The following is a 16739-nucleotide window of genomic DNA, read 5'->3' as shown; positions in this document are numbered from 1 at the left end:
GTAATTAATTATACTTAGAATAAGTAGTTAACACAGCATAATTAGCGTATAGTATAATTAGTATAGCTTAGAGTATAATTATACTAAAATATAAGTCAACCAATTTTACTCTAAATTCCAAGCAAATGATTTCCAAAGGTATTTGGCAGTGATTGTACGTGGCATAAAGTGTGTGGACTTTGTGGCCGCTATTTTCCTTGTGACAACCGTTTTTCTTGAAGCTTTCTTATTCATCTGCTAAGCACTAGTTATCTACCAGATACTGTTCTAGAGCTGATTATACAATCAAAAGATTATAGAATATGAACAGCAAAAGAGACACCAGACACCCTCTAGTCCAGTGGTTTCATATCTGGCTGTATATTAGAGTTACCTTGGAAGTTTTGCAAAGGTGCTGCTGGGCTCCGCCTCCAGACCCACTGGATTAGGATCCCTGCAGGTGGGGCTTCCTGCAGGGCTAAAGTGCAGCCAGCCTCAGTGACAAAGAAACCCAGGAACAGAGAGGTAGGTAGCCTGCCTAAAGTCACAGAGTTAGAAATTTCTAAAAGAAAACTTTCCTTAATTTTTGAAAATATTTTCACTACCCCACTAAAATTATTCCAGGTGGTTGGAAATCCATTCATTCTACAAATACTTAGGAAGACACTGAAGGACATGACAAAATTAGTTAGTGGAGAAAGTCCGTAAGCAGTCCCAGATACCTGGCATGCCGGTGTAATAGACAATCATCGCCCAAAGTATAATAGAGCATCCAAAATAAACATTTTCCTGTCATATAAGTGATCAGAATATAATTGTTCACCAAGTGTGAACTTACACGGACAAGAGCAAGTGAAAGGCAGCACAGTTTGGGAAAAACAACAATTAGATTTGGACCCATTCAAGGCTGGATTCAGACACATAGATCAATGGAACAGGATAGACAGCCCAGAAATAAACCCATGCTTATACGGTTAATTAATCTACAACAAAGGAGGCAAGCATTTATAATGGAGAGACAGTCTCTTCAATAAATGGTATTGAGAACACTGGACAGCCACATGCAAAAGAATGAAACAGGACCACTTTCTTACACCATACACAAAAATGAACTCAAAATGGATGAAAGACCTAAATGTGAGACCTGAAACCGCAAAACTCCTAAAAGAAAATACCCGCAGTTATGCCTTGGACATCAGCCTTAGCAACACATTTATGGATAGGTCTCCCCAGGCAAAAGAAACAAAAGCAAAAATAAACTGTTGGGACTTCACCAAATAAAAAGCTTTTTGCACAGTGAAGGAAACCATCAACAAAACAAAAAAGCAACCTATGGAATGGGAGAAGATATTTGCAAATGACACAGCCAATAAAGAGTTAGTATATAAAATATATAAAGAACTCATACAACTCCATACCAAAAACCCCAAATAATCTGAATAAAAATTGGGTAAAGGACCTGAATAAACATTTTTCCAAAGAAGACATACAGATGGCCAACAGACACATAAGATGCCCCACATCACTCATTATCAGGGAAATGCAAATCAAAACCACATTGAAATATCACCTCACACCTGTCGGAATAGCTAGCTCCTAAAAGACAAGAAACAGCAAGTGTTAGCGAAGACATGGAGAAAAAGGAAACCTTGTGCCCTGTTGAGGGGAATGTAAATTGGTTCAACTACTGTGGAAAACAGTATGGAGGTTCCTCAAAAAAATTAAAAATAGGAATATCGTATGATCCAGTAATTCTACTACTGGGTATTTACTCCCCCCAAAATGAAAACACCAATTCAAAAAGATATGTGCACCCCTATGCTTTCTGCAGTATTATTTACAATAGCCAAGATGTGGAGGCAACCTAAGCGTCCATTGCTAGATGAATGGATAAAAAAGATGTGGGGTGTGTGTGTGTGTGTGTGTGTGTGTGTGTGTGTGTATAATGGAATATTTGGGGCCATAAAAAAGAATGAGATCTTGCCATTTGTGACAACATGGGTAGACCTTGAGGGTATTATGCTAAGTGAAATAAGTCAGAGAAGGACAAATGTCATTATGGTCTCATGTATACATGGAATCTAGAAAACAAACAAAAACAGAAACAGACTCGTAAATACGAAGTAAAACCTGATGATTGCCAGAGGGGAGGGGACTGGGGGGGGTGGGTGAAATAAGGGGAGGGGATTAAGAGATACAAACTTCCAGTTATAAAATAAAGCAGTCATGGGGATGAAAAGTACAACATAGGAAATGTGGTCAATAATATTGTAAGGTGACACATGGTGACTACACTTGTGATAAGCACTGAGTACCGTACAGAATTGTTGAATTACTATGTTGTACACCTAAAACTAATATGACATTTGTGTATCAACTACACTTCAATAAAAACAAATAGTAGAGAACCAGGCTCAAATCTAGCACTTTGAACAAGTGGCAAACTTGTTCATCACTGTCAACCTCAGCACTGCATCTGGACAAAAAGGGATAATACCTCCTCTGCTAAAAATTCAATCACATCATGTAAATAAATGCCACCAGCATAGTTGATTAGCATAGAGGAGGAGTCCTCCTCCTCCTATACCTGCCAGCGCCCTGGCATATCTTTCTGCTCACTCATTAGGAATGCCCAGCAAAACCGTCTTCTCCCTTCAGGAGTATGCAGGCTGCATTCACGCTCTGATTTGCATCCATGCCCTATTTCAGACTTAGCACTCCTCCTTCACCACAGGGTGGTGGACAGCGGGAGGGTGGCACCCTCAGTGAACGCACTGAAATGCCACAAGCACTGAAGGTTAAAACTCAGAATCAAATGTCCTCGTGAGTCCGGAAACAATTACACTCAAAGCTTTCAATGTCTAACTAAGCATTTTCATAGACAAATATTCTGAAGGGATGTATTTTATTTCCTCAACTGACCAAGCCACATGGGTTTTGAAGTATGCTCATGAGGAAAGCCCATATCTTCCTTCATAAACTTGCAGTTCCTAGGACATTGCTATATACCTTATAGAATAGTAATACCTTCCTTGTTCAGTCACTGAGTGGAAAATTCGCTCTTTCAAAATCAATTTCAACCAATGCAGCAGAAAGCTCTTACTGTTTTAAGTGCAATGCTCACTGCAGTGGAGGAACAGAATGATGGGCCAGTGTGAGCCCACACCAGGAGTAGAGGCACATGCAGAATTTTAATAATGCCCACATGGGCCGTATTGGGAGATAAGGAAAAGATTCCACCACGATTTCCATAATTTCCATAATTCTATTGAATCATTTTAAATTCTCTAATGGGGGTGCTCTATAAAATATTTCCTCCTAATTCTACAGCAGTACTCCCTAATGTAAGTATACATCCCGTGAAAATGTTTTTCATGTAAAATCACGTGCCACAGGTTTTTCTGAACAGGTAATTCCAAAATATAAAAACAAATGTCATAGTGAAAATACTTCCAAAATATGGGTGGCATATCTGAAGTTCCATAGGATGCTAGATATTACACAAAATAAATAAAAGAATGCATGAAAAATAAATAAAAGTGGGGGTATAAAGGAACAAATAATTTTGAGAAAATACAAAGCTAGGCAAAATTAAGCAAAGCTAAGCAAAAATAAATCTTTATTTATTTATTTAATGTTTATTATTTTTGAGAGAAAGAGAGACAGGAGCACGATCTGAGCTGTCAGCACAGAGCCCGATGCAGGGCTCGAAACCACGAACTGTGAGATCATGACTTGAGCCAAAGTCGGGCACTCAACTAACTGAGCCACCCAGGCACCCCAATAAGTCTTTTTTTTTAACTGCATTTCTCAGAGCTTGCAATGTGTATGTGTTGCAACTCTCTAAAAAGTAGATTTGGCAGAATGTCTCAAGTTTATTTTTTTTCTCAAGCAGTTTTCAAGACTGAGGAACTATGGAACATGAGTTAGGGAAACACTGACCTGAAATATTATCATAATATACTGCCTTCAACACTTATGATAAATAAGCATCCTAATCCTTCAGAGAAACAAAAGGTGGTCCACCTGGCAAAGAGACCACAAGAACCTCTCAATTAAGGTCAACAGTGATGAGCTCTCATACAGCCTTGGCAACTCCTACAGGGAGTAAAACACAGCTTTTCCCGTGGTAACTTTTGCTGGTCGTATAACCATTAAAAAGCAATTAGAACACTACATATGGTTCTGCTTTGGATGCAAATCCTGCAATGTATTATTGAGATGAATTTTTCTTTTTCATCTGTTGCATAAGTGCAAAACAACTTGAAAGTTGGAATGTGTGTGTGTATATGTGTGTGTGTGTGTGTGTAGGACCAGAATGCTTATGTCCTCTCAAAATGAGTATGTTAAAGCCTTAACCCCCAAATAACTGTATTTGGAGACAGAACCTGTAAGAAGGTGATAAAGCTTAGATGTGGCTATAAAAGTGGGGCCCTAATCTAAGTACCCTTATAAGAGGATGAGGCACCAGAGCCCTCTCTCTCTCTCTCTCTCTCTCACCCTCTCCCACCTTCTCCCCCTCCCTCTCTGCCTCCAAAGAGGTCACATGAGCACATAGGAAGCTGGAAGCTGCCTGTAAGCCAAGAGAACTGTCACCAAAAACTGAACTTGGTTGGCCTTGATCTTAGACTCTCCAGCCTCCAGAACTGGGAGAGAATAAATTTCTCCTATTGAAACCATGAAGTCTGCAGTGTTTTGAACGGCAGCCCAAGCAGACTACTACAATATTAGACAAGCCACCCAGCAATCGAGTCAAAACAAGCAATCAAATCAATAGCCAACAAACTGACGATGTTTATGGCTGAATCTATCAATGCATGGATTCAAAACAGTTAACACCATGGTCTCTCGCCAGGTTTTGAGAAAACCTAAACAAGAGGTTTTGCATCTGCTGGACCTGGAATGTTAAGCATCACAAGGGTGAAAATTTTCCCTATTAAAAACGTCCTTTTCCAAAAAGCTGACCTTTATAACTCATTAAACTATAAAAACAAAAACAAAATCCTCCCCCAAACAAAATAAACAAAAAAGCCTTCTTGCAATTTTGAGCACTCGAGGCAACACAACGCCCCAGTCCTTGAGCAGCTCCATTGCAGCCTCCAGCTCCTGCCCTGCTAAGGGCATCAGGCCTTTGAAAGGCGCGCAAACCCGTACCCGTTGGCTCACTTTAGAAAGGCAAACTAGCAGTGGTCTACGCAAAGGCCGGTGGTCGGCAGGCTCTGACGATGCAATGGCTGTGGTCTGTAGGCGCCTGACTAGGACCCGGCCGCCCGCACAACCCCCAGGGCCCCGCGCCTACTGCAATGCGCCTCATCGCTCCAGTCGTTACAGTCGTTGTGGCCGTTGCACTGCAGCTTCCGGGGCACGCAGAGCCCGCTGGCGCACAGAAAGCTCTCGCCCCCTCCGCACAGCGCTGAAATACAAGGGTGGGAACACAGCGTCAGAAGGGTTTTCCCATTAAAAGTGGGAGAAATAAAGCACAGAGGGAAAACACCTTCCCTCGCTCTCCAACGGATTTGTGTCCACATTCCCTCACCGAGTTTCCTTCGGCCCTCTAGAACATGAATGGTGAAATTGCCTGGGAATAATACAAACAGTGTTTGCCTGAGAAACGCAAAAGAAAACTCATGCGGGGTGAGAGGTCTCCGTGTTCAGAGCACAAGAGGGTAGGTAGCCTTATCAATTGCACGATTTATGTGGGGAAAATACCAGATGTGAATATTTTTCTTAATACCTGCAAATTATTTAAAAATGAAGTGCTGTTAGTTGAACAAACATTAAAAACAAGAAACAAACACACAAACAAAAAACCCCAACCCTCTCCTTCTAAATTGCTGCCTGGGTGGCTCAGCCGATTAAGTGTCTGACTTCGGCTCAGGTCATGACCTCAACGTTGGTGAGTTGAAGGCCCCCATGCGGCTCTGTGCTGACAGCTCAGAGCCTGGAGGCTGCTTGGGATTCTGTGTCTCCCTCTCTCTCTGCCCCTCTTCCACTCACGCTCCACCTTCCTCTCTCTCTCCCTCTCTCAAAAATAAATAAACATTAAAAAAATTAAAATGCTACACAATGCTGCACAGTAAAGTTACAGTAAAAAGAGTCCATCGTTGTGTGCTTGAACCAGGCCTAGAGACACCCTGATCTGTAGTGAAATATATTTACTTGCCTTAAAAGGATGTCAGTTGACTATATCAGAGTCTATTTTGGCATAAGGAATGTGAAACATGACCTAATGATTTTTTCATTCTTTTTTTCGGCATAGTTACATTTTAATATTTTTTGCTTTTAGTATTATGGTACTCTTTTTTTAATCAATATTCAATTGCTTCAAAATTACAGTAGACAAGTGTAAGACAAAAAGCTAGAGAGATTTTTTTTAAGGAAAATCATTAACAAAAGGCAAAATCAGTTCCTTTTCAAAATAAAATGGGTGTTAAAATAGACTTAAATATTTGGTAATGTGCATCAAATGCCTTTCAAATGTGCATGACCTTTCACCAAACGCCTTATTCTTTGGACTTCATACAAAGGAAATCATTATAAATAAGTGCAAGTTTTTATTTTTAAGGCTATTTGTACAATCATGATTTATAATGAGGAAATGATAGAAAAGAACTATGCAATAGTAGGAGGCTGGTTAAATAAATTTTGTTACCTGCATAATAAGAAATACTGTTAGAGCCATTGAAAAGTATACTGCAGAAAAAACTTGATGTCTTAGGACAAAGTTCAGGATAATTTAAGTGGAAAAACACTGGTACGGAAAAAAAGCATAATATAATTTGGCCTAGAAAGAAGTAAATCAATGGTTACTGTGATTATCCCCAGTATTGGGATTAAAAGCAATTTTTATTTTCTTCATCTTATTTTCCTCTGTATTTTACAAATGTTCTTATAATGATGGTGTCTGTTTTTATTCAAGTGTAATTGACACATAACGTTATATTAGTTTCAGGTGCACGGCATAATAATTCAATGTTTATATACACAGCCAAATGATCACTTCAGTCTTTCTAGTTACCATCCATCACCAGTGAAAGTTACAGATTTTTTTTCTTGTGATGGGAACTTTTAAGATTTACTCTCTTGGCAACTTGCAAATATGCACTGTAATGTTATTGACTACTGTATATTTCATCCCCATGACTTATTTATTTTGTAACTAAGTTTGTACCTCTTGACCCCCATTTGCTCCCATTTCATTCACACCCAACCTCCCTCCCCTCTAGAAACCATCATTCTGTTTCTGTATCTCCATGTTTTGTTTTGTCTTCTTTGTTCCTTTGTTTTGTTTTTTAGATTCCACACATAATTGAGATCATATGGTATTTGTCTTTCTCTGTCCGACTTATTTCAGTTGGCATAATACCTTCAAGGTCCACCCATCTTGTTACAAATGGCAAAATGTCATTCTTTTTTCTTTTGGCTGAGTAGTATTCCTTTGTGTATGTGTATACCACATTTTCTTTATCCTTTCATCTATCAATAGAAACTTAGGCTGTTTACATATCTTGGCTTGTGTAAATAATGCTCAATGAATACAGGGATGCATATATCTTTTCAATTTAATGTTTTCCTTTTCTTCAGATAAATATCCAGAAGTGGAATTACTACATCAGTGTGGTAGCTCTATTTTAATTTTTTGAGGAAACTCCATATTATTTTCCATAGTGGCTGCACCAATTTACATTTGCACCAACAGTGCATGAAGGTTCTCTTTTCTCCATATCCTTGTCAGCATTTGCTATTCCTTGTCTTTTTGATAATAACCATTCTAACAGCTGGGAAGTGATATCTCATAGTGCTTTTGATTTGCATTTCCTTGATGATCAGTGGTGTTGAGCATCTTTTCATGTGCTTGTTGGCCAACTGTATGTCTTCTTTGGAAAAATGTCTGTTCAGGTCCTCTGCCCAATTTTTAAATCAGGTTGTGTTTTGTTGTTGTTTTGCTATAGAGTTGTATGAGTTCTTCATATATTTTGGATATTGATCCCTTATCAGTTACATCATTTGCAAATATCTTCTCCCATTAGTAGCTTGCCTTTCATTTTGTTGATGGTTTCCTTTGCTGTGCAGAAGGTTTTTAGTTCCAAGTAGTCCCAATTGTTTATTTTTGGAATTTAATTCAAACATTCATCACTAAGACTGATGTCAAGGAGCTTGCCACCTATGTTTTCTCCTATAAATTTTATGGTTTCAGGTCTCACGTTCAAGTCTTTAATCCATTTGGAGTTTATTTTTATGTGTGGTGTAAGAGAGTAGTCCAGTTTCATTCTTGAGCATATGGCTGTCCAGTTTTCCCAACACCATTTTTTAAAGAGTGTGTCCTTTCCCCGTTGTATATTCTTGTCTCCTTTGTTGTAAATTAATTGACCATATACGCACGGGTTTATGTCTGGACTCTCTATTCCTTTCCATGGATCCATGTGTCTGTTTTTTATGCCTATACCATACTGTTTTGATTACTAAACTTTATAATATAGTTTGAAACCAGGGAGCATTATACCTCCAGTTTCATTCTCTTTCTTCAAGATTGCTTTTGCTATTCAGGATCTTTTGTGGTTTATACAAATTTTAGGATTGTTTTATTTCTGTGAAAAATGTCATGGATTTTTGCATCTATGTTCATTAGAGATATTGGCCTATTGCTCTCCTTTGGTTTCTTCTCTTTTTCTTTTCTTTTCTTTTCTTTTCTTTTCTTTTCTTTTCTTTTCTTTTCTTTTCTTTTCTCTTCTTTTCTTTTCTTTTTCTTTTCTTCCTTTCTTATGATGTCCTAGTCTGGTTTTGGTTTCAGGGTAATGCTGGCCTTGTAAAATGAGCTTGGAAGTGTCCTTTCCTCTTCAATTTTTTGGAAGAGTCTGAAAAGGATATATATAAAATCTTCAAATGTGGGGTAGAATTCACCAGTGAAGCCATCTGATCCTGGACTTCTGTTTGTTGTTGGTAGGTTTTTGAGTACTGATTAATCTCCTTACCAGTAATTGGTCTATTCAGACTTTTTATTTCTTCATTATTCAATCTTGGAAGATTACATGTTTCTAGGAATTTATCCATTTCTTCTAGGTTATCCAATTTTCTGGCACAGAATTGTTCATAGTTTCTCAAGATGTTTTATATTTCTGTGGTATCAGTTGTAACTTCTCTTCTCCCATTTCTTATTTTATTTATTTGAGCCCTCTATCTTTTTTTCTTGGTGAGCGTAAAGATTTTTAAATGTTGCTTATCTTTTCAAAGATCAAGCTCTTGGTTACAAGCTCAAGTTACTTAGTTACTATTATCTTTTCAGTCTCTATTTCATTTACTTCTGTTTTGATCTTTGTTATTTCCTTAATTCTACTAACTTTGAGCTTTGCTTCTTTGTCTTTTTCTAGTTCTTTAGGTATAAGGTTAGATTGCTATTTGGGACTTTTCTTGTTGCTTGTGGTAGGCCCACATTGATATGAACCTCCCTCTTAGAAACTACTTTTATTACATCTCAAAGATTTGTATTTCCATTTTTATTGTCTCAAGGTATTTTTTTATTTCTCCTTTGATCTTGTCATTGACTCATTATATATTTATGTATATATTGATGTGGAGTTATTTAACCTCCACATATTTGTGACCTTTCCAGTTTTCTTCTTTGATTCCTAGTTTCATACTGTTGTGGCCAGAAAAGATGCTTGATATGATTTCAGTCTTCTTTAATTTATGAAGACCTGTTTTGGGGCCTAACATATAATCTATCTTGGAGAATGTTCCATGTGCATTTGAGAAGAATGTGTATTTTTTTTTTGCTTTTGGATAAAATGTTCTGTAAATATCTATTAAGTCCATCTGGTCTAATATATCATTTAAGACCAATTTTTTTTATTGATTTTTTTGTCTAGATAATCTATCCATTGATGTTAATGAGGTATTAAAGGCCTCTACTATTTTGTATTCCTGTCAGTTTTTCCCTTTAGGTCTGTTAATATTTGCTTTATATATTTAGGTACGCCTATGTTACATGCATAATATTTACAAAAATTATGATCCTCTCATTGGATTGACCCCTTTATCATTATATAATGCCCTTCTTTGCCTTTTATTACAGTGTTTGTTTTAAAGTCTATTTTGTTTCATATAAACATAGCTACCCCAGCTTTCTTTCGGGTTCTGTTTGCATGGAACATCTTTTTCCATCTCTTCACCTGCAGTCTTTGAGTGCCATTACATCTGAAGTGAGTCTCTTGTAGGTACAAAAAAATGGATTTCATTAGAATTTTTTTTTTTATCCAGTCACTCCATGTTTTTTGGTGGGAGAATTTAGTCAATTTACATTTATTTATTTATTTTTAAATCTTCAGTGATACTTTATTTTTTTTAAACTATAAATGATATATTTGGGGGTATTTTTAGTTATTTATAAATGTTAGCATGCCAGTAAAGAAAAGTTAGAGTAGTAGCAAAACTAAAAGGCAACTGACAGAATGGGAGAAGATAGTTGCAAACGACATATCAGATAAAGGGTTAGTATCCAAAATCTATAAAGAACTTATCAAACTCAACACCCAAAAAACAAATAATCCAGTGAAGAAATGGGCAAAAGACATGAATAGACACTTCTCCAGAGAAGACATCCAGATGGCCAATCGACACATGAAAAAATGCTCAACATCACTCATCATCAGGGAAATACAAATCAAAACCACAATGAGATACCACCTTACGCCTGTCAGAATGGCTAACATTAACAACTCAGGCAACAACAGATGTTGACGAGGATGCGGAGAAACAGGATCTCTTTTGCATTGTTGGTGGGAATGCAAGCTGGTGCAGCCACTCTGGAAAACAGTATGGAGGTTCCTCAAAAAACTAAAAATAGAACTACCCTACAACCCAGCAATTGCACTACTAGGCAGTTATCCACGGGATACAGATGTGCTGTTTCAAAGGGACACATGCACCCCCATGTTGATAGTAGCACTATCAACAATAGCCAAAGTATGGAAAGGACCTCAATGTCCATTGATGGATGAATGGATAAAGAAGATGTGGTATATACATACATATATATATATATATATATATATATATATATATTATATATATTATATACACACACACACGCACACACACACACACAATGGAGTATTACTCGGCAGTCAAAAAGAATGAAATCTTGCCATTTGCAACTATGTGAATGGAACTGGAGGGTGTTATGCTAAGTGAAATTAGTCAGAGAAAGACAAATATCATATGACCTCACTCATATGAGGACTTTAAGAGACAAAGCAGATGAACATAAAGGAAGGGAAACAAAAATAATATAAAAATGGAGGGGGACAAAACAGAAGAAACTCATAAACTGGAGAACAAACTGAGGGGTACTGGAAGGGTTGTGAGAGGGGGGATGGGCTAAATGGGTAAGGGACATTAAGGAATCTACTCTCCTGAAATCATTGTTGCACTATATGCTGACTAATTTGGATGTAAATTTAAAAAATAAAAAACAAAAAGTTATGGTAGTAATGTAATTCTTTAAAAAAAAACTATTTGGCAATAAGTTTGACCAATCATAAAGAAATTATATGATCAATTAACCCCTTCTGGAACTCTATCCAAAGGAATCACAACCTTCAACTTGATTAACTGTTAAAGGTAAAATCATGCTATACCTTAAGTGTGCCATAAATTTAAAATGGTTTGATAATGACTGGCCCCAGGCTATTTCTTAAGCATCATCTCTGACCATACCTTCCCTGCCTCCTGCTTTCTGCCCTCACAATAATGAATTGGTTACTTGGGCTTTTTCAATGCGTTGTGCTGTTTCTTTACACTTACTGTGTTTGTTCAAGCTGTACCTTTTGACTGAATTCTACCCACTTCCCCCAGAAAACCTTCCTTGTAGGCCCTCTGCATATTTTTGGCACAATCACAATAACTTTTAAGTATTATCCAATTAAGTTGAAGTATTAAACTCTTAAGTATTATCCAATTTCTGTCCTATTCTCCCCACATAAAACACAAACAATAACTGAAGCAAATACCATTGAGATAGTATCTCAAAGCTGTCTGCTGTCTCATTCTCTCACTTGGACATTGTTGATGGTCTCTCATCAAAGCTCTCTACTTGGCTTCTGACACTGCTGATCTTCTCCCACCTCCTCTCTTGGCTCCTCCTCCAATTCTCTAACTGGGTGCATTTCTTAAGGCTCAGTCCAATTGGTTATTTCTGTAGTGAATTAATATTACAGGTGAATCACCAAGAATAATTTGTAAGTTAGGATCCCAAATCCTCCAGGAGATAAGATTGGTAGGAAAGGGGTCCTACAAAAGAAATGTAAAATTGGTCTAATCTTTATTTATTTTTGAGAGAGAGAGAGAGAGAGAGCGTGAACAGGGAAGGAACAGAGAGAGAAGGAGACACAGAATCCAAAGCAGGCTCCAGACTCTGAGCTGTCAGCACAGAGCCTGACGTGGGGCTCGAACCCACGAGCTGAGAGATCATGATCTGAGCCGAAGTTGGACGCTTAACCGACCGAGCCACCCAGGAGCCCCATGTTAGACAGTATTTTTAAAAGATTTTCTTTTCTCATTATCAAAGTAACATGCTCAGCATAAATTAGAAATATACATGTATATGAGCATTCAAAAGAAAAACCTTCCATCATACCACCCAGAGAAAATCCCAGTTAAAATGGATTACTTTTCCTTCAGGATTTCTTACATACCTCCTATATCAGTTTTATCATCCATGCTGATTAAGAAGTAGTTAAGAACACAGACTCTGGAGCCAGACTGCCTGAGTTTGTGTCCTAACTCCATCACTTCCTAACTATGTGGCCTTGGGCAAACTCTTTAACCTCTGTTTCAGTTTCTTCATCTGTAAAGTGGGGATAATAATAACTATATTCTTGTTTATAAAGAATTGAAAATATTTATAACATACTTAAGAGAGTGCCTGGCACAAAATTAATATTATATAATTTCTGGTATTATTTTGAAAGCTAACCATTTTTATATATTACTAATAAAATTACAGGTGAGTTACCTAAAAGCAATAAAATAATAGTTATGAATAATTCTCATGTATATTAAGAAAAAAAACCTCCCTCTGATTTTGAAATTTAGGTGAGAGATTAGTAATCTAGAAACAGGAACATACAGACAGACCTTATCACCCTCTAGAGGCTACTACCTAGAAATCAGTGTTCCAATCTGAAGTTTTTTAAAAGTATGTTTTCACTTTTATTTTTTTAATATTTATTTTTGAGAAAGAGAGAGCACTAGTGGGGGAGACACAGAGAGAGGGGGAGAGAGAACCCCAAGCAGGCTCTGTGCTGTCAGCCCAGAGCCCCATAAAGGGCTCAATCCCACAAACCAGGAGATCATGACATGAGTTGGTTGAGTCAGACGCTCAACCAACTAAGCCACCCAGGGGCCCTTAAAGTATGTTTTTAAACTGGTTAAGGGCAGAAAGATCTAGAATGACACATTCCACCTTTAATTAAGCTAAAGAGACAATTACTTGAGCTACTTACCAAGAATGTTAAGTAAACAGATTTTAGTTGATCTTTCCTGGAGTTTATAATGAATATATACTTTACATTGTATATTCTTAGTTCATCTTTTATGATGAATATTTGTTCTTTAATGGTAGTTACGTCATGGTTTTCACCATATGAGCTACAGGACATTTGGTGAAGCAGATTTAGAAACCAGAAATAAGTACATTCTAAGACATTCTTCCACAAGGATACCAACTCCGTTGATTCTCGTTATGCATTCACATTGGGAACCAATCAGTTTGTCGATTTTGTCATCCTGTTGTTCCTGTATGCTGTGCACCACATGAAGAGGGTCCCTGTCTGTTTCTGACAGGATAATATTAATCTTATTTTCCTAAGGGAGCACCCAGCGTATCTTGAAGATCAGAAAGAAAGCTTCACTCGATGTTGCTGTGTTGACACAGGAAGACATTTATTCCTTGGGGTGCAGCATACAGAGCATCACGACGGGACATCTCACTTGTGAGGGAAAGGTCGGCCACTGCCAACCTGCAGCACAGTGCTCCTAGAACCAGTGCACAGGGTCACAGCTTTGACTGGAGACACCAAGGTCCTTCTTACCTCAAGAGCAAGGTGACCATGAGATAGTTTAAAGTAACTTTTGATTCACACAATCATGGCTGCCAAGGAAACAGACACATCCACTGTGCACAACTGTCCCATTCCAGCATGTGGGAGCCGAGGCTTCCCCAGTGACAGAACTTCAGTCTTCTGATAAAACGTCTGCTCTTAGAAAGAACAGCCACCACCTGCATCAAATCCCCCTGACTACAATTCAGACTAATCCACGTTTGTTCTTCATCATCAGTCCTGGTAGAAGAAGTGACAGAAACACGCACAATTCCTTTTGTACCCTGTACATTTCCCTTGTGGGGTAGTTGGGAGCTTTGGAAGGATGTATGGGCCTGGAAGTGCAAACTCCAAGCCCTTAAACCAACTGGCGGCTGACTTCTTGAGGCGCGGCATCCTGGGCTGTGTGAGAAGAATAAATATGGATGGTTTCCCAGAGCCAGGAGCACCAGGCACTCCTTCCAGGTTTTCCAGGTTATGTGCTTCGAGGGTCAGAAAATAGGCAGATGGTAGGAGAGAGTGAGACCTGCCTTCTTTTGCAGCGCCTCCTGCATCACTTCCGCAGTCAAGTTATTGGTAAGGAAGAGTGTGTTCACAGTGTGTTGTGGGATTGGTTCCACCATAATCCAACATTGTCCCAACTTTCAGCAAGTGAGAGGGATGCAAAGTTATTCAAGGAGGAACGCAGAGCCTTCAAATCCATGAAGGAATGGGGATTTGCAGATCAGGGAATGGACAAGCCGGACTATTGTGGGAATGAGGTGTACACGAGATGATAACGTACAGAAATCAGGGAGCACTGAGTACCTCTCATTTCAGTCCCACGTCAGACCTTTTCCAGGACAATGAAGAGACCAGGCATGGCCAGAAGCTCCTGAGCCAGGACCCCTGCCCTACTCATGCCCTATGCTCTTGTGGGACAAACCAGTTTTCTGCCCCATCTCCTCGTCTGCCTCCTTTCGCAGCAGCACCTCCCACAGCCACCACAACGTGAGTCCTAGTCCATTTACATTTAAAGTAATTATTAGGTAGGTACTTACTGCCATTCGGTTCATTGCCTCCTGGCTGCTTTCTAGTTCTTTGTTCCTTCTTCTCTTGCTCTCCTCCCTTATGGTTTGAGGAGTTTGTTTTTTGGGGTTTTTTTTTTAGATATGGACTTTTTTTTTGGAAATAAGGTCTTTTATTTGTTTTTTAAAAATCTTTTATTCAATTTACTTAAACGAATACAGACAAAAACCAATATTTACCCATTTCTTCCACCTCCCCCTAGACTCTGCCTCTTGCAAACACCAATCTGTTCTCTGTGTCCATGAGTTTGGTGTTTTGTTTTGCTTTTGTTTGTTTTTAAGATTCCACCTATAAGAGGGATCATGTGGTATTTGTCTTTCTTTGACTTTTCCCTTGGCATAATGCCTTTGAGGTCCATATATGTTGTCACAAATGGTAAAATTTCCTTTTTTTATGGTTCTTTTTTAATGGTTCAGTAATATTCCATTACACACACACACACACACACACACACACACACACACGTATGTATATACCATTCATCCATTGATGGACACTTTGGTTGTTTCCATATCTTGACTATTAAAAATAATGCTTCAATGAATGTGGGAATGCATATACAATTTTGAATTAGTGTTTCCCTTTTCTTCAGATAAAGTCCCAGAACTGGAATTACTAGACCACGTGGTAGTTCTACTTTTAATTTTTTGAGGAAACTCCATTCTGTTTTCCATAGGGGTTGAGGCACCAATTCCACTTCTACCCACAGTGTACAAGGTTCTCTTTTTGCCACACCCTCACCAACAGTTGTTGTCTTTCTTTTTTATTTCTTGTCTTTTTGATAATAGCCCTTCTAACAGAGGTGAGGTGATATCTCATTGTGCTTTTGATTTGCATTTCCCTGATTGTCAGTGATGTTGAGCATCGTTTCAGTTACCTTTTGGCCATCTGCATGTCTTTGGAAAAATGTCTAGTCAGATCTTCTATCCATTTTAATTAATTATTTAATTAATTGCTATTTTAATTCCAGTATAGTTTACATGCGGTTAATTATTTTATATGTATTAATTATATTAATTAATTATATTACTTTCAGATATAATATAATGATTCAACAATTCTGTACATTACTCAGTGCTCATCATGATAAGTGTACTCTTAATCCCCATTGCCTATTTGACCCGTCCTCCCACCCGCCTCCTCTCTGGCAACCACCAATTTAGTCCCCATATTTCAGAGTCTGGTTTTTTGTTTGTCTCTTTTTTTCTTTGTTCATTTGTTTTGCTTCTTAATTTCCACATATAAATGAACTCATATGGTATCTGTCTTTGTCTGACTTATTTCACTTAGCATTATACTCTGTAGATCCATCCATGGATCTTGCAAACGGCAAGATTTCATTCTTTATTATGGCTGAGTAATATTCAATTGTGTGCGTATATACTTCATCTTTTGTATCCATTCATCTGCTGATGGACACTTCGGTTGCTTCCATATCTTGGTTTTTACAAATAATGCTGCAGTAAACATAAGGGTGCATATATCTAGCCTGCCAAGAACTGTCTCTCCAATAGTTACAATCCCGTGGTGCCCAGAAATACCACCCCCCTCCCCCTGCCACCAGAGCCGGGTGATTAAGGAGCATCCCCTATG

General features: G+C 38.2%; 1 protein-coding gene, 1 long non-coding RNA gene and 1 pseudogene across 11 annotated transcripts in view; 1 reads left to right on the top strand and 2 right to left on the bottom strand.

The window, feature by feature from the left end:
- CORIN (corin, serine peptidase) overlaps positions 1-16739 on the bottom strand; it is a 261992-nt gene that overhangs the window by 91577 nt on the left and 153676 nt on the right. For all 10 annotated transcript variants that reach the window (XM_058722685.1, XM_058722683.1, XM_058722680.1 and 7 more), the window contains exon 6: positions 5279-5392. In XM_058722685.1, coding sequence (XP_058578668.1) covers positions 5279-5392 — 114 coding nt within the window. The remainder of the gene's footprint in view (positions 1-5278; positions 5393-16739) is intronic.
- Positions 5386-16739, top strand: part of LOC131507629 (uncharacterized) — a 39983-nt gene continuing 28629 nt past the window's right edge. Inside the window, exon 1 of the long non-coding RNA XR_009259597.1 lies at positions 5386-5645. This is a non-coding gene — a long non-coding RNA (uncharacterized LOC131507629). The remainder of the gene's footprint in view (positions 5646-16739) is intronic.
- On the bottom strand, positions 13138-15366 carry LOC131507627 (NIF3-like protein 1; annotated as a pseudogene).

This window comes from Neofelis nebulosa, chromosome 3 (genome assembly GCF_028018385.1).
Source record: "Neofelis nebulosa isolate mNeoNeb1 chromosome 3, mNeoNeb1.pri, whole genome shotgun sequence".
In the NCBI taxonomy this organism is placed as follows: domain Eukaryota; kingdom Metazoa; phylum Chordata; class Mammalia; order Carnivora; family Felidae; genus Neofelis; species Neofelis nebulosa.
The sequence above is the reverse complement of the archived record's forward strand: the minus strand, read 5'-3'. Positions and strand labels throughout refer to the sequence as shown.